Consider the following 27,586-nt stretch of genomic DNA (forward strand, 5'->3'; position numbering starts at 1 on the left):
CGCTCGACTGGCTTCCCCCGGGATACTGCCTGCGGCTTGCGTGACGTCGTCATAATTTGCATGTTGTGCAGATTCGTCCTCCACAACGAGATTTGTATCCTCAGCTGGCAATTCAAGCGTAGTGAAGATTCGCAGTCGTAGAAACGTGAGTTGTATTTCACACTCACAATATTGATTCGTACTCACAAATAAAGAATATCAAACCCTCAAAACTCTGATTCGTACTCACAGGGAAACAATTACGGATACGAATCTTACATTTGCTGATATGGATCGTTTAATTACGCATTTGCCTTTTTGACAGCGACCTTACTCCACACTGTATCCGATACAAAATAATAAATGCGTTCGAGTTGCTCCAAACGTGTCGCCTGAATCCCTAAACCCAATATCACGGCACCCGCCAAACTATCACTTTATTTCATTCTTTCATTTTGTTGTCATCTAACGACACCTACATCGGCTCTTACATTGACATCTAACATCGCCACAACACTTTGTCAAATGACAAAGCAAAATAATTTTGGCAAAAAAAAAATGGAACCTGATGTATCTCCGCTTTTCCACATCCAACATGGCAATGATGTCGACGTATGAGTCAGCTTTCCATGAGAATCCCATGTTACATATATGCCTGAGTTACCACACATTCAAGAAGGAGGCTTGTACCTAACTGGACATCGAACCGTTGCTCCCTGCAAACCGATAAACATGCCGTTTGTCGACTTAGAGAGCAATTTACCACCAAGCTCATTCTCCGAAGAGTTTCTGATAAAGCTGTGCTCATTCACTGCGGCTGTTTTGGGAAAGCCAGTTGAGGTGAGTAATTTTACACTTAAGTACCGCAGAAAAAAACTGATTCTATCCTAAACCATTATTCTTGTCAAATTTAATCATTGCACTCATTTAACGCCCCTACTATCAAAAATCACATTGTCTTGACGAAAGATGTGTAATAGAAGACAATACAATACAATACAATACAATACAACTATTTAAATAGCGCTTTTCAACTGCAGTCAGGCCAGCCTCCACTCGCAAAGACGAAGTCAAGCCAGCCGCCACTGTTATTTTGTATACTGTGCATTACGGTAATACGCCGAACGCGCGTGCTGTTGGGCACTTTCAAAATAAAAGGAAACCAACTAACGCATGCACGTCAGTAGTTTGGACTTAAAATAATGTTGTTAAACTTCTCTGCGGACAGGCAACCAAAAGTTCACCTAGGGTGAATGCAAACAGACTCAGAATTGCACCAAGAAATGTTCTGAATTGAGAGCGAAAGAGAAATGAATGTTAACTGTGCATCAACGACTCCCATTACAACTGAGATTAAAAAAATAATTAAGAATTCAGTTTTTGTTATTTTGCAACCAGACCAGTGCCGGGGAACTCTGGATCACCCCAGGTAGCCAACCAAAGTACTTTTATTAAAATCTGATGCGGCATTTCAAAATAAAAGGCAATAGAAAATCTCAAAATTTGACCCTTCGACCGGATTTTGGAAAATCATTAAAAATTCAGTTTTCGTTATCCCGCAACCAGACCAGTGCTGGGACATACAAGGCCACCCCTGGTATCCAACCAAAGTACCTTGAATGAAATCTGATGTGGCATTTCAAAATAAAAGGCCAATGAAATCTCAATGTTTCACCTTTACACCCGATTTCGAGAAAATCATTAAAAATTAAGTTTTTGTTATCCCGCAATAGACCAATGCTGGGACACTAGGTCACCCCAGGTATCCAAATAAAGTACTTTCATTAAAATCTGTTGTGGCATTTCAAAATAAATCCATCCCTCCATCCATTATCCGCCGCTTATCCGGGGTCGGGTCGCGGAGGCAGCAGCTTCAGCAGGGAAGCCCAGACTTCCCGCTCCCCAGCCACATCTTCCAGCTCTGCCGGAGGGATGCCCAGGCGTTCCCAGGCCAGCCGGGAGACGTAGTCTCTCCAGCGTTTCCTGGGTTGTCCTCTGGGCCTCCTGCTGGTGGGACATGCCCGGAACACCTCACCAGGGAGGCGTCCAGGAGGCATCCTAAACAGATGCCCGAGCCACCTAATCTGGCTCCTCTCTAGTGGAGGAGCAGCGGCTCGACACTGAGTCCCTCCCGGATGGCCGAGCTTCTCACCCTATCTCTAAGGGAGAGCCCAGACACCCTGCGGAGGAAACTCATTTCGGCCGCTTGTATCCGAGATCTTGTTCTTTCGGTCGCGACCCACTGCTCGTGACCATAGGTGAGGGTAGGAACGTAGAACGACCGGTAAATCGAGAGCTTCGCCTTTTGGCTCAGCTCCCTCTTCACCACGACAGACCGATACAGCGTCCCCATCACAGCGGAGGCTGCACTAATCCGCCTGTCGATCTCTCGCTCCATCCTCCCCTCACTCGTAAACAAGACCCCAAGATACTTAAACTCCTCCACTTGGGGCAGGATCTCCTCCCGACTTGGAGAGGGCACTCCACCCTTTTCCGACTGAGAACCATGGTCTCAGATTTGGAGGTGCTGATCTTCATCCCAACCGCTTCACACTCGGCTGCGAACCGCTCCAGTGAGAGTTGGAGATCACGGCCTGAGGAAGCCAACAGTACCACATCATCTGCGAAAAGCAGAGATGAAATACTGTGGTCACCAAACCGGATCCCCCCATCGCCTCGATTAAGCCTAGAAATTCTCTCCATAAAAGTTATGAACAGAATGGATGACAAAGGGCAGCCTTGGCAGAGTCCAACCCTCACTGGAAACGAATCCGACTTCCTGCCGGCAATGCGGACCAGACATCGGTGGTACAGGGACCCAACTGCCCGTATCAAGGGGCTCTCCTCTCCAGTACCCCTGAGTAGACCTTACCAGGGAGGCTGAGGAGTGTGATTCCTCTATAATTGGAACACACCCTCCGGTCCCCCTTCTTAAAAAGGGGGACCACCACCCCGGTCTGCCAATTCAGAGGCACTGTCACCGATGTCCACGCAATGTTAGAGAGGCGTGTCAACCATGACAGCCCCACAACATCCAGAGCCCTAAGGAACTCCGGGCGGATCTCATCCACCCCCGGGGCCTTGCCACAGAGGAGCTTGTTAACCACCTCGGTTACTTCAGCCCCTGAGATAGGTGAGTCCACCACGGAGTCTTCAGGCTCTGCTTCCTCAATGGAAGGCGTGTCGGTAGAATTGAGGAGGTCTTCGAAGTATTCTCCCCACCGACTCACAACGTCCCGAGTCGAGGTCAGCAGCACCCCATCTCCACTATAGATAGTGTTAATGGTCCACTGCTTCCCTCTTCTGAGACGACGGATGGTGGACCAGAATTTCTTCGAAGCCGCCTGGAAGTCGTTTTTCGCAAATCCGATGACACAAGTACAAAGTCGATCATCGAACTGCGGCCTAGGGTTTCCAAGTGCACATATGGACACCCTTATGCTTGAACATGGTGTTTGTTAATCGTTAATCCATGACGAGCACAGAAGTCTAGTAACAGAACACCGCTCGGGTTCAGATTCGGGGGCCATTCCTCCCAATCACGCCCTTCCAGGTCTCACTGTCATTACCCACGTGAGCATTGAAGTCCCCCAGAAGAACGAGGGAGTCTCCAGGGGGAACGCTCTCCATCACACCCTCCAAAGACTCCAAAAAGGGTGGGTACTCTGAACTGCTATTTGGTGCATAAGCACAAAGAACAGTCAGCACCCGTCCCCCCACCTTGAGGCGGTGGGAGGCTGCCCCCTCTCGTCTACCGGGGTGAACCGCAGTGTACAGGCGCCCAGCCGGGGGGCAATAAGTATGCCCACACCTGCTCGGCGTCTCTCACCTTGGGCAACTCCAGAGTGGAAGAGTGTCCAACCCCTCTCAAGAGGACTGGTACCAGAGCCTAAGCTGTGTGTGGAGGTGAGCTCGATTATATCTAGTCGGAATTTCTCTGCCTCGCACACCAGCTCAGGCTCCTTTCCCGCCAGAGAGGTGACATTCCATGTCCCAAGAGCTAGTTTCTGTCGCCGGGGATCAGAGAGCCAAGGTCCCTGCCTCTTGCTGCTGCCCGACTCACATTGCACCGAACCCCTTTTGCCCCTCCCATAGGTGGTGAGCCCATGTGAAGGGGATTTAAAAAAAATAATAGGTGGTGAGCCCATGTGAAGGTGATTTCAAAATAAAATGCCAACAAAATCTCGAAACTTTACCTTTACATCCGATTTCGAAAAATCATTAAAAATCAAGTTTTCGTTATCCCGCTACTGCCGAGGCACACTAGGCCACCCCAGGTGTACAACCAAAGACTTTGAATGAAACCTGATATGGCATTTCAAAATAAAAGGCCAAAGAAATTGACAGTTACACATGATTTTGAAAATTACTCTTGTGAAAGAGAAGTTACATTGGTCAAAGAACATGATAACATGACAAACTTAGGAAAACATTTTCAGAACACGGGTGTTTTGAAATTTTTTGTTCTGAAAGTGCTTATCGCTATGCATAAACATACTCTATCAGGACCTCCTACCTGCTTGTATTTACCTGTATTTTACTACGGATTTTTTTTTAAAAGTTCTACATATATTCGTGTAAATGAAATAATGTGAACGCGCACATAAGTACTTTGGCTATGAAATTAGCCTCTGGTTCGGAGTTTCACAAATTAGCCTCTGGTAGGAAATTTTGCACAGGTAGGACATTTTGACAGAACAGGCTGTCAATATCAGCCTCCGGTAGGACGATTAGTGCAGGTTGGACATTTTGGGAGAACACCTGGTTAGCGCCGTTAGCTCGTCCATCTTAATGGGAAGGCATATAAGATTCCCCATGATGACAGTCGGGAGGATGGGGTGGTATTGTCTTCGCCTTGTCTGGCATTTAGCCCCACTACAACATCCCCATCTTTTCTTCCTCAGCTCGCCGGGGATATCCGGACACAGGGGCTCAAAAAATAGCTACCAGCAGCAGCAAACCTGCTGCAAGTCCATTTCTGCGTAGGTTAAAAAAATCCACTATGGGAAGAATGTATGAGGTAAAATAAACAAAGTAAAAAGGTTCAGCGGTGAGCCGGAACTGCTAAAAAAGGCTGCCACTTGCGCGGCACTGGAAGTGCCACTAAACTGTAGCCCTCATATAGGGTCCCGCGACCTCATTTTATGTGGGCCGCAAAGGGCAAATCATGTGCGTCAACTTCCTGTTTCTAGCACATTTTCCTCACTTTTAACAACATTGAGATATGAGATATTGACATTTATTTGTTACCAATCCTCCCCATTTAAAATAAATTGAAGATATAAATAAAGTTGTGTTGATTTGTTTTGTATTATATTGTATTGTATTGTAATTGTTGAACAAACAATTGCTAACTGGCTTTCCATCAATTTGTTGTGTGTATGTGATAACGTAAGGTGATCATACATTTATATAGGTTAACAGTCAATGGCCCTCTGAGGGAAACCATAACTACAATGTGGCCCGTCCACAAAAATGAATTTGACACCCCTGCACTAGACAGTTTTTTTCCATCATGTTATGTTGGTTGGAATAGTTCTTCCTCTCGTCCTCCGTCTCATGGGTCCAGGGCCCCCATTTGGTCCCACGGTTTATCCTCAAGACTTGGTGTCTTCTGGCATCCTGCAATCTTGTCTTTGTTGTGGGTGTGTATGTGTTCAGATCTCAAATTGTCATCTCTTTATGTGTGGTTGTCACGATTGGGCCCTATTGTCACCTGTTGTGCATGTCTTTGGTCCAATTTGTTGTATCTTTTGGTTTACTGTGTATGTGGCAGATGTGCTTTATTGGTTTTGTTGTGTAGCAAAATATGAAGTGTTGTCACTTGTATATGCAGACAGGGGAGCCACTACCTACTTTCTGGGGTGTATGCAGACAAATAACAGGCCCCCTCCCAAAATTATTTTGGGGAGTACAACACTTTTATTTCAAACTTTTATTGAACTTTCATTTTACAGCAGGATTAATGAAAAATCCAAGAATATGTACAATAACTAATAATGTCCAAAAACAAATTTAGCTAACTTCCTTATTTGCAAGCCAATTGTGGCTCTTACTACGCTGACACATCACAACTTACCCACTTTCTTTTAACCACATTGAAAAGATGGTTTTCATGGCTGCATAATCTTTCTCCCTCTTTCTTTTTTGGTTTTGTGCCCCTGAGCCCTTTCTTTTGCTTCTCCATCGTGACTATTTTCAGACCTTTGAATTGTAAACACTGGCCGCTTGCGTACTGGACTCGGGGTGGGTGCGTGTGTGTGTGTGCGTGTGTGTGTGTGGGTGTGGGGGTGTGCGTGTGGGGGTGTGTGGGTGTGTGTGCGTATGTGTGTGGTGCAAATGTGGAGTGCAGGTCATTGAACAGTGTACAGAATTCAACACATTTAAACTAAGTAATATATGAATAGAATTTGTGAGAATAATATAAAACCAGTAAACACAATAACCTGTCATTACTGTGCACTACTTCAAGTTTAATTTGATAAATGCTTTTTGTTTAATAAATGCTGAACACCTGCAGCAAATATGAACCTGCAAATGTTAATGATTGACACTGGCCACTAGCATAATATAATCCTTGAGTAGAGTGCCTGACTCAAGTGTTAATAACATTAGAGAATGGATGGAAGGCATTTCTCCAATGGGTAAAAAAAAAGTTTTTTTGGGGAGATTTCAATGTTGAGCAATTGAACCCCAACAATCAGCTGAGGTTTTTTTTTCCCCAATTATCAGAAAACCAACTAGAACAAGATCTAATAGCGCCATGCTAATTTATAACATATGAACCAATGTAATTGAAAAATTATTCACTAGTCACATTTAAGACATCCACAATATGAGTGGGCGTTAATTTCAAAAGAAAATGTGGTTCTCACAATTTCCAATAGTCTTATGGCTGTATGTGCACCCGCAGACCTATGTGGTGAGGACGGTAAAAATTCAATTTGAAATTGTTGGAGTCGAGTCACCGTGGAAATGAGAAGTAGTAAGTAAATCAACCTTTAAAAGCCAAACTTACTCCAATGCGTGGTCGTTTTTTTGTGCTCAAGAAGAAAAGAGTCAAATAAAGACTCAACAACTGATTAGAGTTCCGATATTTAGTTTCTTCAATTTCTGGAGTTCAGGAAATAGTACAAAGACAGATATCTGGGCGGCTTTTTCTTAATCTCACGAGAAACTGCACTCGGGCGAGCACAGTCGAAAAATGCGCGCCATCTTTCAGCCCAGCTTCAGTTTTTATAGGAGTTTTTTATGTCAAGGGTAATGTAGGTTGAATCGGTCGTCCTTGCTCCCTCCCACGGCACGGGTCCACGTCCAAGGGAAGGTTTTCTCCAGGTTAGTCATTGTCTGGATCGTTAATGATGGTCGATTCCCGTCTGGTCGTGTGGACTGGCACGCCAAGGCTGGCCTTCTCCGGCGGGCCGTCCCTCCGTCTCTCCGCTGGCATTCTTCTGTAATCTTGTCGGTGTGCATGTGTGCGGGTGTATGTGCAAGTGTATGTATATGTCTGTGTGTGTGTGTATGCGTATGTGCATGTGCTCTGATCTCCAATTGTTATGTCTTTCGGAATGTGTTTTTCTTTTGATAGCGTCTGTGTGAGTCCTCCAGTGCCCAATAAAATGGTATGTTTGCATCGCTACAGCCAATGTGGAGAATGTGCTTCGTCGTATTTGTCCATGAAGTGCTGTGAATGTGAGGGGAGCTCATGGAAATGCTATGTGCGCAATTATTCTCACTACTGAGAATTTCAATAAAGTTCACACATTTAAACTAAGTACTATAAATTTAGCATATGAGAATAATATAACAAATCAGTAAACATCAGGACTACAATCCCAGTACTTCTTGTGACCCGTGCTTCTAGTTTCATTTGATAAATGCATCTTGTTTCATCAGTTTAAAATATTCAGTAAATATGAACCTGCTAACTTTAATTATCGACATTCTGTCCCGCATGTGTTTAAAATAATGCCAGTAATCGAAATAGAATCCTTCAATACGTATGGAGGGAAAAAAAAAAACACAGTTTGATCGGGACCTAGAGGAGCAACAATGGGCACCGTCATGTTAAACATTAGGTTTTTTGTGGTTGCTTTGTCTTTATAAAATGTTTGATCAATGGTGTTTATGATTTATCCACCAATTACTCTCTTTCAGAGAATGCACTTGATTGTGAAGCCAGGGTTACCAATGTTGATGGCAGGATCTTGCGCTCCCTGTGTGGTGCTGTCAATATCTGCCATAGGCGTGACTGACACTGCCGACAAGAATAAGGAGCACAGTGCCAAGCTCTTTGGATTTTTGACCAGAGAGCTTGCTCTTACTGAAGACAGGTGTGTACCAGAGCTTACTCTTTTGTTGTGTATGCTGTACTTCATTATAATAATCATTTGCATATAGTTTGTAAATACCTTCTTGTGTTACCCATCATTATTTTAAGATGGCCTTTATTAGTCCCACAATGGGGAAATTTGCAGTGTTACAGCAGCAAAGATATAGATCACACCAAGGCTGCAGCGCAATGTAGCCGTTAATGTATCACAGCAGCAGACATTCAGAAAAAGCAAAACTATGTGAATATACACAGTATATACGCACATACACAAATCCCCATGTATATATACACTTACATCCCACAACATACCCAAGTATAAGGAAACACTTCTAATGTCTGTCCATGGTGCAGAGGGGAAATAAAGAAGAATGCTGCTATGCTAAAAAATCCTGCAATAATAATACTGTAATGGTAAACAAAATACAGCATTGGTCAATATAAGTACACCATTGGCTGAAAGTACAGTAGTAGTGTGTATTGCATTCTAGGACTGCAGAATTGCACAAATGCCCGCCTGTTTGTAGACTTGACCCGATGTTCTTGTTAAACAGTCTGACAGCAGCCAGCAGGAAGGAGCGGCAAAATCTCTCTTTCGCACAGGGAGGGTGTAACAGTCTATCACTGAAGAAGCTGTGGAGTGCTCTAAGAGTCATTGAGTGGGTGGCCTGGGTTGTCCAGCATTGATGACAGATTCACTGTCATCCTCCTGCCCCCCACTGAGTCCACAGAGTACCGGGGGAGCCCAGGACAGAGCTGGCCCTCCTCACCAGTATGTCCAGCCTCTTTTTATCCTGGCCCGAGATGCCGCCTGCCCAGGAGACCACTCCATATAAAATGCCAGATGCAACCACCAAGTTATAGAAGTTCCTGAGGAGTGTTCCCTGAACACCAAAGGACCTTAGCCTCTTGAGTAGGAAGAGTCTGATCTGACCCTTCCTTTAGAGAGCGTCTGTGTTGTCGCTCCAGTCCAGTTTATTGTTCAGATGAACACAGAGGTACTTGCAAGTTGAGAGGTGGTTATTTTGACACCAGTCCACAAAACCTCGAGTAAGTTCTCTGTACTCCTGATCGTCTCCGTCAGTAATGAGGCCGTCAATCGCAGAATCATCAGAGAACTTCTTTCTGCAGGTGACAGGTAGGGGTATTGTATTTGTAGTCCGAGGTGTAGAGGGTGATCAAGAAGGGAGCCAGAACAGTTCCCTGTGGCACCCCCGTGCTGCAGAGGAGTATGTCAGACACACAGTCCTCTGTTCTCACGTACTGTGGCCGGTTTGTGAGGTAGTCGTGGAGCCATGTGATGAGGTGGTGGGCCACTCCCGCCTGCTCCTGCTTGTCTCCCAATAGGGTGGGCTGGATGGTGGCTAAAGCATTGGATAAATCAATGAACATGATCCTCACAGTGCTCCCTGCCTTCTCCAGGTGGGAGAGTGAAGTATGCAGCAGGTAGATGATGCCATCATCCACACTGATGTTAGGCTGGTATGCGAACTGGAATGGGTCCATTGAAGAGCTCACCAGGGGGCGCAGATGGATGAGGACCCGTCTCTCCAGGGTCTTCATGAGATGAGAAGTCAGCGCCACTGGTCTGAACTTGTTGTGCTCCTTTGGATGGGGGGTCTTTGGAACCGGAACCAGGCAGGATGTTTTCCACAACTGGAGGACTCTGCCAGCTTCAGGCTCAGGTTGAACATGTGCTGGACGATTCCACGCAGCTCGTCTGTGCAGGATTTGAGGAGCTGGGAGCTTAGCCCATCTGGACCTGCTGCTTTCATCTTCCTCAGCTGGTTCTTCACCTGAGATGTTGTGAGGAACAAGGCTGAGCAGGAGGAAGTGGTGGTTCTATGATGTGGCTGGGAACTTAAAACTGTCGGGGGAGGGGTGTAGGTTGTCGTTCGCAGTAGGAGGGGTTGCGGGGGCAGCGGCAGGGGAGACTAAGTGGGGGCAGGCATTTGATTGAACCTATTGAAAAAACTATAGAACTAATTTGCCCACTGAAGGTCCTCCCCCTTCTGGGTCTTTGGTTGTCCTTGGCCTCCTAAGATGGTCTTCTGGCCCCTCCAAACGTCCCTGGCATTATTCTTCTGCAGCTGTTCTTCCATCCTCATACCGTTGGACTTTTTCCCCTCTCTGATCCTCCTTCTCAGCTGGCGTTGCACTCTCTTCAGCTCCTCCTTGTCGCCCGAAACAAAAGCCCTCTTTTTGTCCTTCAGGAGAGCTTTAATGTCTGGTGTGATCCAGGGTCTGTTGTTGGAGAAATATCTTACTGTCCTGGTAGGTATGGTGTTCTCCATGCAAAAATTAATATTGTCTGTAATAGTGTCCGTTAGTCCATTAATGTCCTCCCCGTGGGTTTCGCTGAGTACTTCCCACACTGTTGTGTTGATACAGTCCTCTAAGGCCTCCTCGGGTTCTTCAGACCATCTCTGAACTGTGCGTGTCACAGCTGGGTGCTCAATGTCCCGACTGCAAGGTTTTGCAAGGTTCCACATGCTACTTTTTTTTTCTGATATCCAAGTACAGTATACAGTATGCGGTTGCACACTGAATTACTTTTATTTTTTAATGTGATGTGAATCTCAACATTACCTTTGTTGTATCGATACCATTCGTCTAAATGACAAATGAAAATCCTTTGAATTATCTCATAGTGTATAATTATATACACCAACTATATGCAAATGATTATTCATCTCAGAAACATGCTTTACAAATGATAACTTCAGTATTTAAAAATGTGTAGTTAAAAAGATAAAGATGTCCTTTATTAGTCCCACAATGGGGAAATTTTAAGTGTTACAGCAGCAAAGATATAGATCACACAGAGTCGGCGGCGTAATGTAGCCGTTAATGTGTAACATTAGCAGCAGACATTCATAAAAAGCATGCAAATATACACAGTATAAACGTATCTAAGTGTAAGGAAACACTCCTAATGCCTGTCCATTATACAGAGGGGGAAACACTGTAATGATAAAAACTACTGAATGATTGAAAATACTGCAATGATAAAGATATTACACTGATAAAAGTACTGTAATGGTGAGAGTACTGAAATGACAGGAAAGTACTGCAATGATAGAAAATACTGCAATGATAAAAGTACTGTAATGGTAAAAGTACTGCAATGATAAAATATACTGCAATGATAAAAGTACTATAATGGTAGAAGTACTGCAACGATGGAAAAATACTGCAATGATGAAGTATTGTAATAGTAAAAGTACCGCAATGATAGGAAATACCGTAATTATAAAAGTACTGCAATGATAAAAGTACTGTAATAGTGAACATCCTGCAGTGGTAGAAATACTACAGTGATAGAAGTATTGTAATAAGAATACTGTAATGGTAAACAAAATACATCATTGGTCGATGTTTAAGTACACCCTTGGCTGAAAGTACAGTAGTAGTGTATATTGCATTCTAGGACTGCACAATTGCACTAATGCCCTCCTGTTTGTAGGCCTGACCCAATGTTCTTGTTAAAAAGTCTGACAGCAGTCGGCAGGAAGGAGCGGCGAAATCTCTCTTTGGTACAGCGAGGGTGTAAAAGTCTGTCACTGAAGGAGCTGTAAAGTGTTCTCAGAGTGTCATTGAATGGGTGGGCTGGTTTGTCCAGCATTGATGACAGTTTTGCCGTCATCCTTCTGCCCCCCACTGAGTCCACAGAGTCCAGGGAGCAGCCCAGGACAGAGCTGGCCCTCCTCACCAGTTTGTCCAGTCTCTTTTTGTCTCGGCCCGAGATGCCTCCTGCCCAGGAGACCACTCCATAGAAGATGACTGATGAAACCACCGAGTCATAGAAGTTCCTGAGGAGTGTTCCCCGAACGCCAAAGGACCTCAGCCGCCTGAGTAGGAAGAGTCTGCTCTGACCCTTCCTATAGAGAGCGTCTGTGTTGTCGCTCCAGTCCAGTTTATTGTTCAGATGAACACCCAGGTACTTGTAAGTTGAGACCCTCTCAACGTCTGTTCCCTGGATATTCACTGGTGCAGGTGGAGAGTGCCGACGCTTGCGGAAATCCACCTCCAGCTCTTTGGATTTCCCAGCGTTGATTTGGAGGCGGTTCTGCTGACACCAGTCCACGAACCCCTGCGTAACCCCTCTGTACTCCCGATCGTCATCGTCAGTGATGAGGCCGACAATTGCAGAGTCATCAGAGAACTTCTGCAGGTGACAGGTTGTGGAATTGTATTTGTAGTCCGAGGTGTAGAGGGTGAACAGGAAGGGAGCCAGCACAGTTCCCTGCGGCGCTCCCGTGCTGCAGAGGAGCACGTCAGACACACAGTCCTGTGTCCTCACGTACTGTGGCCGGTTTGTGAGGTAGTCGTGGATCCATGTGATGAGGTGGTGGGCCACTCCCGCCTGCTCCAGCTTGTCTCCCAATAAGGCGGGCTGGATGGTGTTGAAAGCACTTGAGAAATCAAAGAACATGATCCTCACCGTGCCCCCCGCCTTCTCCAGGTGGAAGAGTGAAATGTGGAGCAGGTAGATGATGGCATCATCCACACTGATGCCAGGCTGGTATGCAAACTGGAGTGGGTCCATTGAGGAGCTGACCAGGGGGCGCAGATGGACGAGGACCAGTCTCTCCAGGGTCTTCATCAGATGAGACGTCAGCGCCACTGGTCTGAAGTTGTTGAGCTCCTTCGGATGGGGTGTCTTTGGAACCGGAACCAGGCAGGATGTTTTCCACAGCTGGGGGACTCTGCCCAGCTTCAAGCTCAGGTTGAACATGTGCTGGACGATTCCACACAGCTGGTCTGCGCAGGATTTGAGGAGCTGGGAGCTGATCCCATCTGGGCCTGCCGCCTTCCTCGCCTTCATCTTCCTCAGCTGGTTCTTCACCTGAGATGTTGTGAGGAACAAGGCTGAGCAGGAGGAAGTGGTGGTTGTCTGATGAGGCTGGGAACTGGAGCCTGTGGAGAGAGAGAGGAGCGAGAGAGGGGGAGAGAGGGTCTTGTTCGCAGTGGCAGGAGGGGTGGGTGGGGGCTGCATCAGGGAAGCCTGAGCGGGGTCAGACATTTGATCAAACCTATTGAAAAATAGGTTCAACTCATTTGCCCACTGAAGCCCCCCCCCCTTCCGGGTCTTACCTGCTTGTCCGTGGCCTGAGATGGTCTTCAGGCCCCTCCAGACATCCCTGGCATTGTTCCGCTGCAGTTGTTCTTCCATCCGCATCCTGTAGGACTTTTTCCCCTCTCGGATCCTCCTTCTCAGCTGACGCTGCACTCTCTTCAGCTCGTCCTTGTCGCCTGAAACAAAAGCCCTCTTTTTCTCCTTCAGGAGAGCTTTAATGTCCGGTGTGATCCAGGGTTTGTTGTTGGAGAAACATCTTACAGTCCTGGTGGGAATGGTGTTCTCCATGCAGAAGTTAATATAGTCTGTAACTGTGTCTGTTAGACCATTAATGTCCTCACCGTGAGCTTCGCTGAATACCTCCCACACAGTTGTGTTGAAACAGTCCTTCAAGGCCTCCTCGGCTTCTCCGGATCATCGCTGAACTGTGCGTGTCACAGCTGGCTGCCTGCGGACGAGAGGTTTGTACACAGGCAGGAGAGCAACCAAGTTGTGGTCAGCTTTGCCCAGTGGGGGGAGGGGCAGTGACGTGTACGCCTCCTTGGTGTTGGCATAGAAGAGGTCCAATATTTTATTGTCTCTGGTTTGGCATGTTACATATTGTGTGAATGAAGGCAGAGAGGAGGAAGGAGAAGCATGATTGAAGTCACCAGAGATAAGGAACAAGGCATTTGGGTGCTGTGTTTGTAGCCTGCTCACAGCTGCATTCAGTACATCACCGGCTGTCTCACCGTTAGCAGAGGGAGGCACGTACGCCGCCACCGCGATCACATGACTGAACTCTCGCGGTAAATAGACCGGACGCATGCTAACAGCTATCATCTCAATGTCCCGACTGCAAAGTTGATCCTTAACAGTTATATGCCCAGGGTTACACCATCTATCATTAACAAACACAGCCAGCCCTCCCCCTTTTCTCTTACCGCTCTCCAGTGTCCTGTCCGCGCGTAGTATTTGGAAGCCGTCCAATTCCACGACGGCGTCCGGCGTTAGCTCTGTTAGCCACGACCCCGTGAACACCAGCAAGCTAGCCTTCCGGACAATCCTCTCGTGCCGGGTTAGCGCTGTTAGCTCGTCCATTTTGTTGGGGAGGGATCGAACATTCCCCATAATAACGGACGGGAGGACGGGGTGATATCGTCTCCTCCTTGCCTGGCGTTTAACCCCCGCACGACATCCCCGTCTCTTCCTCCTCAGCTCGCGGGGGATATCGGGTCTCGCTCCGGGAGCCCACGCGGGGTTAGCACGGAGTGCTAACAGCTGATCTCTTGTGTACACGATCGATCCGTAGCTCCGAGTTTCGTCTCCGGACACGATCGCGCAAAAAACAGCCCCCAACAGCAGTAAAACCACCGCAAGTTGGATGTCCATTGCTGAGGTGAGGTAAAAATAAAATAAAAAAGGGTAATGGTTATTAGTGTCTACTTATTATAAAATGTCATTAATTTTTTTAAAATAGCTCATTAACCTGATAAAATATTGATGCTGCTGCCTCGCCTGATGTTTATGCCAGGTTTCATGAGTTTTCGGGGAAGTTTTGGCCCTCAAAATTGTGTTGTTTTCAACAACAGCCTTTTGCAAAAACACAAACTTTGTGTTGCAATAGAATGAAGCCCAAAACACTCTTCCAACCTAATATGACGTACATCTGGGTAACCGCTTGCAGAAAAACATAAAGAAAATTTTAAATTAATCTCTTTTAGCCAGCAGGTGGTGCTGCCACTATGGTAAAATAACATTCATAGAGGTCTTCAGGCGCAGACTCTCATCAAATATGTGACATTTTGAAAAGATATGACCAAGTCAGTCAAGTTACAGCTTTTGTAGTCAAGGTGATGCTGAATTGCAAGGTAAATTAAAAATGGCAGATTTGCTGTTGTGTTTAGCTTATGGCTCCAAGAGACGTTTGTGTAGGCCGTGGCCTGTTACATATCCGACCAAATATTCGTAGACGCAGGTGAAACATACAACCGGGGTTCCTATTTAAAAAGAAATATTGGGGGCGCAAGCGAGCTGTCTTTTAAAAATGGCGCAGTAAAATAAAATATTGTTGTTTTTTTTCTCCCAAATATATTTATTGGTCTTTAGTATACAAACTGACAAAAAAATAACAGAGGAAAAATAAATACAAATAAAATAAAATTAAAGTGAATAAAAACAAAATCAATGAATAAATTAAAATAAAATAAAATTGTCCAAAAAGTATATTAGAATAACAATACCTGCATCTCAGAGACAAGTTCCCATGTCAGAATACAAATGGTCTTTCAACTCATTCACTGCCATTGACTGATATAAAAGTCAGAAAGTGCATTCTTTTCACCTGGGCTGGCAGTGAATTAACAATCGTTGAAATTTCAAGTTCAACAAATAAGGTTACGAGCTCAATCTACAAATCAGATAGTCCAGGGATATATGGTTGAAGATAATCTTATATGCCATTGCGTCTTTGAAGACACATGCTCCAAAATCCAATTAACAAACATTTACGAGCACAAAAAGTTAGAATCTGGTACAATTTCTTATGATATTTGTTAGCTTTTTGTTGTGAGTCCAAGCAAAATAAATCCAGAATTGCAAGTAAAATCAACACCAAATATTTGTTCCTTTCTTTCCCAATGGTAGACTAAAATTGTTGTATTTTGGGGCAAGACCAAAAACAGTGCGTGAGGGTGCCGATTTCCACTTTAAGTACACTTTACACTTCAAACACATAGGGGAGGTGTGAGGCTTAATCTTATGGCGCAGATGAGGAGAGATATGGGCCAAGTGTTGATGACGGAAAATCCTTTGAGAGGATTGTAGAATAATTTAACAGAGGCCACATATTTGGATGTAAAAATTAGTTTCTCCATGTCCTATTGGTCCTGAAGTACCAAGCTTGCAGTATTCTTCCTAATAAAGTCCCTCATCTGTAAATATTGACAGAAGTCCCTCTTTGGAACGCTATATCGGTCAGTTAACTGATCGAAAGACATCATAGTAGACTCCTCGAAAAAATTCAGTTTTTTAGCTAACCCCCGACCTGCCCAATTTTGGAATTTAACATTTCTCATGCCAGTCACAAACTCCGGATTATTCCATATTTCCGTGAGTGCACACGTAACATTTGACCTTCCTTCCATTTTTATTAAAACTCACCACGCCATAACTGTAGTACGAGTAACAGGATTATGACAGGGGAGTAAGTAAGGTAAGTAAGGAACACTCAGACATTGAATATTCAATATCAATCCAAAGAGACGTGGGGTTTATTATCCACTCAATCGGCTAGCGTACGTAATTGTGTGCAAATTTGGTAATTATTGATATCCCGGTGATTAAGGCCTCCTTCCGATGAGGGCTGACGTAGGGCTGGGCGATAAACCAAAAATTTACAGTTACCGGAATTTATTACAATAACCGACAGAATTTTTCCCATGTCGGTAAATTCGGTGTTTAAAAAAAAAAGAAAAGTCTTTTTCTTTTCCGGCTAAGTTCATGCGGCTAGAGTGCATGTGGTCACATGACTCCACCCATCTGAACAAGAAAAAAAAAAGTTTTGGGTTCCATAAAGACGATGTGTGAGCAAAAGAACACGAACTACAAAGTGTGTCGGAACAAAACAGCTCATCCAACCTTTTGTTTTTCACCACCTACAACACAACCATGCTGTTGACTGAACTTGTGCTAAAAGCTCAAAGTGAGAAGCAAAGTTCGACAAGTGACAACAGCCCATAACGTAGGCGACACCAAATGAGAGAACGTCTAAGAGGTGGATGCGATAGCCTTGCACATAGCTAAAGATATAGCTCCTTTACCTACAGTGGAGCGCACGGGATTTAAAGGCCTCATGAAAGTAGCCGACAAGACGTACAAAAATATTGTTCGCAAACCGTGCTTCCCAAAATGGACAAAATCGGGACCGGAGCTTAGACATGTCAAGCATTTTGCATCCACACCCGACTTGTGGTAGAGTCACAACATGGATCCTTGTTTGAGCCTGACTGTGTATTACATAGATGACAAGTGGCGACTGCTCACCAGAGTACTCGACTTGAGACAGCTCATTTTCCTGATGATGCACACTTGTTTACTTGGCTTGCATTAACATATTTTTCATTTTATTTAGCATTTTGTTTACAGGCCATACTGCTCCTTTGCACATGGCATTATTTATATTGTTTACAGGAGACCTTTACTCAAATCTACGCCTTTGCACATGGCATTACATCACCTTGGCGCAAGCCATTTGCAGAAAAAGGTTTTGCTCGAGGTAACCCTTTTCTCCTGTTCTTTGTGACATTGATCAAGTCATGCAAAGCAAGCTATCTGGAATGTTTATACAAATGATTTTTATACTTTTATTTTTCATTCAAAGTAATGTGTACCAGTTGTCCAATAAAAAAGCAGTTAATATGCATTTCCTGCATTTATTTTGATTTTGGTCCACGGAGATAATTTATCGTGCATTTATTGTTATCGAGGTAAAGTTGCTCAATTTCTCGTGATATTGATTTGAGCTTATATTGCCCAGTGTCAGGGTTGGATCGCCGGTCGGCGAGGAGGAGGTGGACCCAGAATGCGAGGAAGCAGGGCAAAGGGTAAACTAAAGGGAATTTATTAAATTAATCAGACGAGGACAAACAACGTGGCGTGGACAAACAAACGTGGCAGGGTGCAAAATAACAAAGACAAACGAAACGTGACTAAACAGAACAAAAATGACAAGTAACGAGGACCGTGACAAACACTAGAGATCGTGGGCATGAGCATGGGCATGAGCGAGAATGAGGGCGAGAATGAGGGCGAAAATGAGAGTGGCCGTGACAGTCCGTACAGGGAGTAATGTTCCGACACTGAGCTGTCGGGATGAGGTGTTCAAATAGTCCAGTCATTAAGTGAGCAGATGGGGATCAGGTGTGTGACGGTAACGGGGAACAGGTGCGTGGCTGGTGAGGAACAAGTGCTGAGGGGAAACGCCCCACTCAGCTGACAAAAACAAACACACATGGCGTGGGGGAAGGAACGTGACAAAAACAATAACAAAAACACCTGACATGACCGACACGGGTCATGACACCCAGCCCTAGGCTGACACAACACAGCTATTTTATGACGTACCTTTCGTTTTGATTATATAAAATAACTGAACCAACTATACAATTGTTTAATTACCATGTGATATAATAAAACAGGGATCATCTGCAGCGGATAGAGTTACCTAGGAAGAATGTTCATTTTCAGTAGCGCGACTCGGCCCATCCAAGAAATAGGGAGGTTACTCCATCTATCTGGGTCCATTCGAACATGAGCAAACAAATGGGGAAAGTTGGGTTTATACGAGTGTTGTTCCGATACCACTTTTTGTGTCCCGATACCGATACCGCCAACTGGCTGTGCAGTATTGGCCGAGACCGATACTGTACCGATACTTTTGAAAAATCAAAATATAAGCACAATTTTTCTTGTAATTCTAAAGAATTGCATATTCGCTTGGATGTAAAATTATTCATTCACAATGCGCACAAAGGCTGTCAAATCTTCAACATGACCACCTAACACCATCACAACATACATGCTCAGATCACTTTATATCAGTTATGGTTTTCTTTTTAATGTACACTGGGTCATAAGATTACATTTGATTGAAATTTGAAGCATATTTATGTGTAATTGTGTGTATGAAAATGCATTTTTTAAACCCCCAAACGTTTTACATATCATACTAATGTTCTTTGTACATAGAGGTCATATTATGTCAATAAAATCATTGTTCCATAGCAAAGCTAAATTTATTAAAAAATATAATTTGGAGACCTATTATTGTGTAAACCTCGATACTCAGTACTCGGTGGTGCAAATATTATTGATGAGATGATCAATATTTAATATACATTTGACATCGAACCTCTTTCTCATGATGACTTCAGCCGTTTACGTGTCCGTCATCTTATTTTATGTCTTCATTTGTATTGATTGTAATACAACATTTCTGTTCATAGCTGCTGGCTCTCCAACCTAACGTGGGGTAACCAGTTCAAAGTCGACTGTACACCTAAGCACTTATTTTGGGTCGAATCTTTATTTTACTTTAGCGATTAGCACACTTAGCGTCCCCTCGTTTGCCTCCTCGTTTAAAATGCAACTTGTTAGTGGGCTCGTTTATTTGGAGCTCGTTGCTGCTGCTGTGCACGGACTTGCAAATAGTTCAAATAAAGTCCATACTGCAGCAACGCAAGATAGCTTAGCGCCGAGCACTCAAGCAGCGGCGAAAGAAATTATTTCGGGACACACAACAGTGCAACACTTTTTTTTTTTTTTTTTTTTTTATCAGTACAGCATGACCTGCTTTGTGAACGTCGGCACAAACCGCAGCTTTGGTGATCTCAAAAACGCGTGGTCTGAGGTCGCAATTTCGGTCCCAAAACGATCAATTGTTCAGCCCTGGACTGCAGTGCGATCCCTGTCTCTCTGTGCTCTGTATGAGGAGCGTCTCCTGACCATTGTTAGGCGACAAGCAGGAACGGTTTAACACTACACACGTGCATACCACTTTCGCCAATACCTTCCTGATCGAGTCCAATCATATGCATCCCCTAGTCATCTAGGTCCCTTTGTTTTATAAAGGAAAACCGTGCGCGGCATTGCCGTAGTCAGGTGCTTGCAGACTTAGCCCGCGGGAGTATGATGCCGACTTTAATGCTAGCAGGCTTCGACGGCGCAGAGAAAAAAAGAGTATATCCGGAAACAAACGATTTAATGAATGGCATTTTCCTCCATTAAAGTAGTAAATGAAGTACTGTGTCAACCAAAAGCAACATACCTGTCACGAGGCAAAAATCCAGCAAACACAATCCCCTTCGGGACACAAGACTACTGGCTCTTGACAGCAAAGTCCCCCCCCCCAAGCAACTGTATCCAATGTGGACAGGTGTCATGTCAAGGACCTTTTTCACCAAACTAGACATAAGTAGACACATGACCAATAACGTTATACAATGGATAAGGCTTCACCTCGCATTTCCCCTCCGCGTACGGCTTGCTGCGGTTGAAGCATGATACCAATGTCGATAGCCAGTATCAGGACCATACTGGTTGGTAGTCGTTGATACCAATACCAGATTTTAAGGCAGTATCGGCACAGTTGTTACTGCTACTGGTATCGGTATCGGAACGACACTAGTTTATACAGTTGTTCAAAGTTGGGTGTAATAAAAATTCCCAAGAAAGTGAAACCTTCTGGGGTCCAATGAAAGGGGAACGATTCCACAGGCACTTCCTCCAAGATGTTCAATGGCATCTCATTGAATTTAGTAAAATTAATTTTATAGCCAGAAAAGCAGCCACAGACATTGATTCCCTCAATAAGACTGCGGATGGGGGTGCCTGGGTTAGTCATTCCAATCAAAACATCATCTGCATATTGTATAATTTTATGTTTCCTATCTTGAATCTTAAGACAACTATAGTGGCCTTCTATTGTCTCAAAATGAGCCACTTCTGCGGGGTTAAAGACGCAGTCTCAATTGGACAAATGGCGAAGCAAGTTGTCAATTTAATGTAAACAAAAAATAACGTGCATTTGTTTGTCACATATAATTGACTAAAAATTATTTGTCTTCGCCTCAATTCCAAACTATAAAGAAATTAATCTGTAGAATAGTTTGTTTTAGTTGTGAGCTGGTCAAATACTGTTCCGTTGTCTTCCATGTCCCACACTTCCCGCACAGGTGCAATAATTATTCAACTTAAAGGTTCACAGGCCGCACCACTATCCCTCGTCTACAGAGGGCACCTTCCCTATTACTGCGCTGCTCAGTAAGGCAACAGTGGTGTCAAATAATACATTCATTCTGGCCCCAACAACAACTCATAATAGGATCTGTCCTCATCATCTCGGTCAAAGTTTCTACCGCAAGAGCGAATGGCAATGGTGACAAGGGACAACCTTGCCTAGTTTCTCTCGAAACGGTGAAGTAAGAAGAACGCAGTCCGTTTGTGAGCATCGCAGAAAGAGCGTTTTTGTATAAGATTTTAATCCAATTAGTAAATGTAGCACAGAGTCCGAACCTATCCAGGGCATAAAACAAATACGCTATTTCTATGCGGTCATGTACCTTCTTGGCGTCTATGGATACTACAAGCCCGCTTTTAGAGTCATGCCGAAAATATTGGATTATGTTACGTAATCGACGTTTATCATCACGGGAGTTTCTTGCCTTAACAAATTGGTCATTGTTGATTATAATTGGTAATAGTTTTTCCAATCGAGCTGCTAAAAGTTTTTTGATCCACATTCAGCAGTGAAATTTGTCTGTAGGATGTGCATTCTTCAGGAGACTTGCCTTTCTTTAAAATCAGTGAGATATTTGCTTCTCTCAGGGATTGCAGTAATGTACCTTTGACCAGCGAATCATTAATGTCATGTCCAGTAGGGGTGAATTAATTAGTCATGAAATTCTTTAGAGAATTCCACACCAAGCCCATCTGAGCCAGCCGACTTCCCAGACTGTAACCCGTTAATCGCATCAAGTACCTTTTTCTTCCATAACGGGGCATTGAGAGCGGCGTTCTGCTCATCAGATAAGCAGGGAAGATTAAGGGAGGAAAAGAAATGGTCCATATTTTCAACTGAGTCTGGTTGTTCTGACGTATGTACATTTTTGTAAAAGTCTTGAAAAGCATTATTAAATCTCACGGTATCAAAAAAAACATTGCCTTGATTGTCCTTAATTGAACATATAGTTTTGGAATCCACTTTTTTCCAAGTTAAGTAAGCCAAATATTTACCAGCTTTATCACGACTTTCATACAACTTCTGTTTTGCAAACCTAATTTGGTTCTGTGCTTCCCTTGTTAATTAGGAATCTAAGGCACAGCGAAGTGCAGACACCTCCTTAAATTTACACAGGGATGGTTTTCCACCGCATTGTTTCTCTGCATGTTTCAGTTAGGATTCTAGAATTTTTTTTTGCTCATCTTGCCTACGTTTTTCGGTGGATGTGTCGGATATAATTTTGCGTGTAGTGAACGCAGCCAGATAATGGTGAAGCGTGCAGATGTTCTCCAAAGGTTTTTATTCCTTATACTGCCTTGTTTTCATTGTGGACACACCGTGAGAGCTCCAGCATGAAACAAACAATAATGAACATAAATTAGAGCTCTTAATAGCATGCAAAATATCCATTAAAACAATTTTAACCATATGTGTGAAAAATAAAGTTACAACCAAAAAACCTGCAACACTGCAACATCAATTAATAGACACTATCATTAGAGTTATTGAAGTTAATTAAGACATGAAACACCTTTACATGGGTAAATCACGGGGAAAGAAATAACGATTAAAGAAAAGCAACAATTTAGTACCTTGTCCCCATTCCAGCCAGGTACATACAACCACTGGTCGGAATGTGCCTCCATTGATCAGGGGTTGAGCCGAGGTGAATTTTCTGAACTCAGTTGGCCACGAAGCTGTGAAATTTTTATGTACCCCAAGAATACCTTGGGGTCAGTGCAGAAAAACTCCCCAGCAACAGCAGGTGCCAGCTCCTCCTTGAGCATGTTCATTTTAACAGACACAACTGCAGCTGCTAGTTCCAACCTTGGGATAATTGTGACCTTCAAAGGTGATGCGTGTGATTTTTCTACAACTAATGCAGAGTGAATATCCTCCTCTTCACTTTGAAGCCTCAAATAGGAACACTAACCATACCCCTTCGAGCTAGCATCTGAAAAATGATGCCGCTCCATCTTCACAACCTTCCCAAATCCAGCAAGTGAATAAGTGTGGGGAATTGTAACATTATGCAATTGTGCAAGCCCACTTCTCCATTGGATCCATTTTGGTTGAAGCTCCTCAAAAAGAGGAGAGCATATATTACGGAGATTACAGGAGTTTAATTCCATAGATTTCATGAATTGCACTCACACTGGCAGCACACGCACACACACACACACACACCCACACACATGGTATTTTCATGACCTTCACTCACATTTACAGCGCACACAAACTCTAGACACAACAAATACGATAAAGCACACTGGCCACATAGACCATAGCAATACAGACACAATGAATTGGGCACTGGAGGGGTCACTAGGACGCCATTGAAAAAACACATTGTGAAAGACAATTTGGGATCAGATCAGAGCGCATGCACACACTTGCACACAGACCACATAGCAGGAGAAGGTCGAGCCTCGGGATAAGCCACGGAACCAAATGTTGGTCAACTTCCAAAAGATAACCAACCTTGCGATGATCTGCCCTTCGACATGGCCCCGTGCGCGGGGAGGGACAGAGAAAGACTGATTTCAACCTACATGACATTTCTATCTCTGATGATTTGTGTGTTGCTCATGGAATGCCGGCTGGTGTATGGTCGCCAGTCTCTGCTAGACCTACGGTGCAAAGTTGGCGATTCAGCTGCGTTCGAGCATAGTTGGGGTAAGAATTTGCCCGACAACATCCCAGCGGAAATCTTCCGCGTCTACACGCTCCCTCCACTGCGGAAGCGGCGCCGTGGCAAATGCGGTGGCCGGATGACCAAGCTAAAAAGGGGGTTAAAGCACATTTCGTCCCCTGCTCGATCCTGAACGCATGGATGACCACGTGGTGGTGCATTCGAGAGCCCTGCTTGGTACCAATCACCAGCTGTTCAGAGGAGCTTCGGCTGCGCTGCCATCCGCGTGTCCTCCGACGCGGCGGCGATTAACAACTCTTACGAGAGCTTCCCAGAGCACGCTGATTGGAGGAGCTACGCACACCTGCAACTCCCTCAAGGATACCGTTGTTAAATGCCCGTTCGCAGATGAACAAAACGTTTATTCTGAGTGTGCTATTTCTTCACAATGATTTGGATTTCCTCTGCCTGATGGAGACCTGGACGAGCACCAGTCAGTGCAGTGCGATGCTGGAACTATTACCGCCTGCATGTTCTTACTTGGACACTCCGAGAATATCAGGTCGTGGTGGAGGAACAGCAACTATTTTTAAAAACAGGTTTGAATGTAAACAGTGTATATTGGACTCATCGATCACCTGCTTCGAGAGCACGCTCTTTAAAGTAGGCAGGGCAGCTCCTGTGCTCTGCGCCGTCATATATAGACCTCCGAAATACAACATGGAATTTCTGAATAACTTTTTTAATTTTCTTGCGGAAATCATGCTAAAATATGATCATATCCTGCTGATGGGGGATTTTAATACACATGTGCTGTCCTGAAAATGGACTGGCAAAGGACTTTTCAAGACTCATAGACTTTCATTTTGGTGCAATGCATGTCTGGCCCCACTCATAAACAGGGATATACGTTAAACCTTGTCCTTACTTTTGGTTTGTCAATCTCAAATTTGAAAGTGTTGGCCAATGTTATTTCTGATCACATGACAGTGCTCTTTGATATAGTGTTTTCCTCTGCTGCTGTTCAACCTACTAACTGTGGATGCAACCGCCGGATTTTTAACCCCCTCACTGCCAGTCGATTCTCTGAAGCCTTTGATCAGCTCTGTGTTGCGTCATGAAACACAGAAGCCCTCAGCTATTGGTTCCACTCTTTATGTAGTAATATTTTGGATTCAGTGGCTCTATTAAAAATTATGCTGCCAAAAGTAAGACCGGAGCCACTGTCTCAAACTTGGGTTTCAAACTGGACAGTGATTTTAAATTAGATCAGCAGATCAGTGCCGTTGTTTGATCCAACTTCTTTCACCTTAGGCAGCTCGCGAAAGTGAAGCCCTTTCTTTCCCAGCAGCACTTCGAAACAGTAATCCATGCATTCGTTACATCTAGGCTAGATTACTGTAATGCACTTTACTTTCGAGTCAGCCAGTCCTCCCTCAAGCGCCTCCAACTGGTGCAAAATGCTCGCCTTTTAACTGGTGCTTGGAAGACAGATCACATCACCCCAATCTGAGCCTCTCTTCACTGGCTCCCAGTGCACTTTAGAGTTCGCTTTAAGATACTTCTGTTCGTCTTTAAAGTTTTAAATGGCCTCACTCCATCGTACCTCTCCGAGCTCCTCCACCCCTACGCACCTGTCCGCTACCTCAGGTCTATGGACCAAATGTTGCTGTTGGTGCTGAGGACTAAGTGCAGCCTCAGGGGGAGATTGCGCCTTTTCTGTTGCCGGTCCTTCCCTATGGAATGAGCTTCCATTAAAGGTTAGGCAAGCCCCCTCTCTGTCCATTTTTAAAACCCGTTTAAATACACATTTTTAGTCCTTTGCTTTCGACTCAACATGAGACTGTCACTGTTCTGCTGTTCTTCTGGTATCAATTTTAAATGTGTTTATGTGTTTTAATTTGTGTTCTTATTCCCGGCTAATTTATATTTCACCATATGAAAAGCGCTTTGTTACAGCTCCATCTGTTGTGAAATGCGCTATTAAAATAAAATTGCTTTGTATTGTATTGGATTGTATTGCCGGTCTTTCCCTATAGAACGACCTCCCATTGAATGTTAGGCAACCACCTTCTCTGTCCACTTTTAAAACTCGATTGAAGAAACATTTTTACTCTTTAGCTTTCGACTCAACATGAGACTGTCACTGTTCTGCTGTTCTTCTGGTATCAATTTTAAATGTGTTTATGTGTTTTAATTTGTGTTTTTATCCCCGGCTAATTTATATTTCACCATATGGAAAGCGCTTTGTTACAGCTCCATCTGTTGTGAAATGCGCTATTAAAATAAAATTGTTTTGTATTGTATTGGATTGTATTGCCGGTCTTTCCCTATAGAATGACCTCCCATTGAATGTTAGGCAACCACCTTCTCTGTCCACTTTTAAAACTCGTTTGAAGAAACATTTTTACTCTTTAGCTTTCGACTCACCATGAGACGGTCGCTGTTCTGCTATTCTTCTAGTATCTATTGTATATATGTTTATGTGTTTCAGTTTTTGTTCTAATTTCCTGCTAATTTATATTTCACAATATGGAAACCGCTTTGTTACATCTCCAGCTGTTGTGAAATGCGTTATATAAATAATTATTTTTCCTATTTATTCCTTATTTTATTCCTTATACACACTGAATAATTCAATGCTGGAAATTAATTTTAACTGGTCTGTTCTTTTAAAGCCTGCATAATGTTTGCATTTTGAATTTACTCGGGAAGATGAAGAGTTATTCTTGGTATTTGCGCTGTTGACGTGGCAATGCAGTTTCCAAAGTAAAATAATGCTGTTTTTGTGGTTTAAAACCTGTCAACACTCGTGAAACTTTGAAATGATTTGTAATTTTGAGTTATTGTGCGATTTGTTAAAAATGACTCAGCTGTGCCCCCTATATATTTTTAACAAACCCCTGTCAAGTATTTTGTTACAGCTTCAGCTGTTGTGAAAGCAAATTTGCCAGGATGGCCGAGTGGTCTAAGGCGCCGCGTTCAGGACCAGGGTTCGAATCTCGAATTTCCCCATTGTGGGACTAATAAAGGGAATATTATTATTATTATTAAATTTGATTTGAGTCTTTAAATACAGGCATGAAAATCTACAAAAAAATGATCAGATACATTGATTAATTTATTCATCCATCCATTATCTGTTCCGCTTCTCCTCACGAGGGTCGCGGGGGGTGCTGGAGCCTATCCCTGTTGTCTTTGGGCAGTAGGTGGGTTACATCCTGAACTGTTTCAGCCAATCGCAGGGCACACATAGACAACCATACGCGCTCACACTCGAACCTAGGGGCAATTTAGAGTGTTCAATCAACCAGCCATGCATGTTTTTGGAATGTGGGAGGAAACCGGAGTACCTGGAGGAAACCCACGCAGGCACGGGGAGAACTTGCAAACTACACAGCAAGGCCGGAGCCAGAATCGAACCCACGACCTCCGTATTGTGCTAACCAGTCGGCCACCATGCCGACCAATTTATTAATCCATTAAAGTATTTCAATAATTGGTACTTTCATGCTTTTTGAGGACTCATTGGATTTGTCATCATATGCCATTGATAGCTGGGTATTTAAAATAACATTATGTTAAGTGCTTGACAGCTTTTTTTTCTGATTCACAGGATTGCCCTACAGTTCCACAGTTTGCAGCCTCACCAGGTTGGGAAAAAGGGAACAGTAATGAGCTTCCTATGACGCTGTAAATATGAGAGAAATAAAAAACTAAGTTTCAAGCAGATGATATGAGTTTTTTTCAAACTTTTGTGTAAACTGTCTTTTTTTTCACATAATGACTGCATTTGTCCTCAAT

General features: G+C 44.0%; 2 protein-coding genes across 2 annotated transcripts; one reads left to right on the forward strand and one right to left on the reverse strand.

Moving 5' to 3' along the window:
- On the forward strand, positions 1–27,514 carry ddt (D-dopachrome tautomerase). The gene is made up of 3 exons (XM_088302769.1): positions 1–819; positions 8,137–8,312; positions 27,399–27,514. The coding sequence occupies exons 1-3, from the start codon at positions 631–633 to the stop codon at positions 27,469–27,471; spliced, it is 438 nt and encodes a 145-aa protein (XP_088158895.1). The 5' UTR covers positions 1–630; the 3' UTR covers positions 27,472–27,514.
- On the reverse strand, positions 9,886–13,905 carry LOC148331479 (uncharacterized). The gene is made up of 3 exons (XM_088302209.1): positions 13,409–13,905; positions 12,761–13,231; positions 9,886–10,031 (listed from the first exon to the last, which is right to left on the reverse strand). Exons 1-3 carry the CDS (start codon positions 13,677–13,679, stop codon positions 9,886–9,888), a joined length of 888 nt encoding a protein of 295 aa, XP_088158335.1. The 5' UTR covers positions 13,680–13,905.
- Positions 27,515–27,586: the final 72 nt, after the last annotated feature.

The sequence above is a fragment of the Idiotropiscis lumnitzeri genome, chromosome 8, assembly GCF_059441095.1.
Source record: "Idiotropiscis lumnitzeri isolate Australia: NSW breed Sydney's pygmy pipehorse chromosome 8, RoL_Ilum_1.0, whole genome shotgun sequence".
In the NCBI taxonomy this organism is placed as follows: Eukaryota; Metazoa; Chordata; class Actinopteri; order Syngnathiformes; family Syngnathidae; genus Idiotropiscis; species Idiotropiscis lumnitzeri.

Excerpts from the sequence above, each read along its gene's own strand:
- ddt (XM_088302769.1), top strand. The coding sequence starts at position 631 with ATGCCTGAGTTACCACACATTCAAGAAGGAGGCTTGTACCTAACTGGA. Across the intron at positions 820-8,136 it reads TTTTGGGAAAGCCAGTTGAG|AGAATGCACTTGATTGTGAA; the intron begins GTGAGTAATTTT and ends ACTCTCTTTCAG. Across the intron at positions 8,313-27,398 it reads CTTGCTCTTACTGAAGACAG|GATTGCCCTACAGTTCCACA; the intron begins GTGTGTACCAGA and ends TCTGATTCACAG.
- LOC148331479 (XM_088302209.1), bottom strand. The coding sequence starts at position 13,679 with ATGGAGAACACCATTCCCACCAGGACTGTAAGATGTTTCTCCAACAAC. Across the intron at positions 13,232-13,408 it reads CTCAGGCCACGGACAAGCAG|GCTCCAGTTCCCAGCCTCAT; the intron begins GTAAGACCCGGA and ends CTCTCTCCACAG. Across the intron at positions 10,032-12,760 it reads CCACCTGGAGAAGGCGGGGG|ACGAGCTGCGTGGAATCGTC; the intron begins GCACGGTGAGGA and ends AATCCTGCACAG.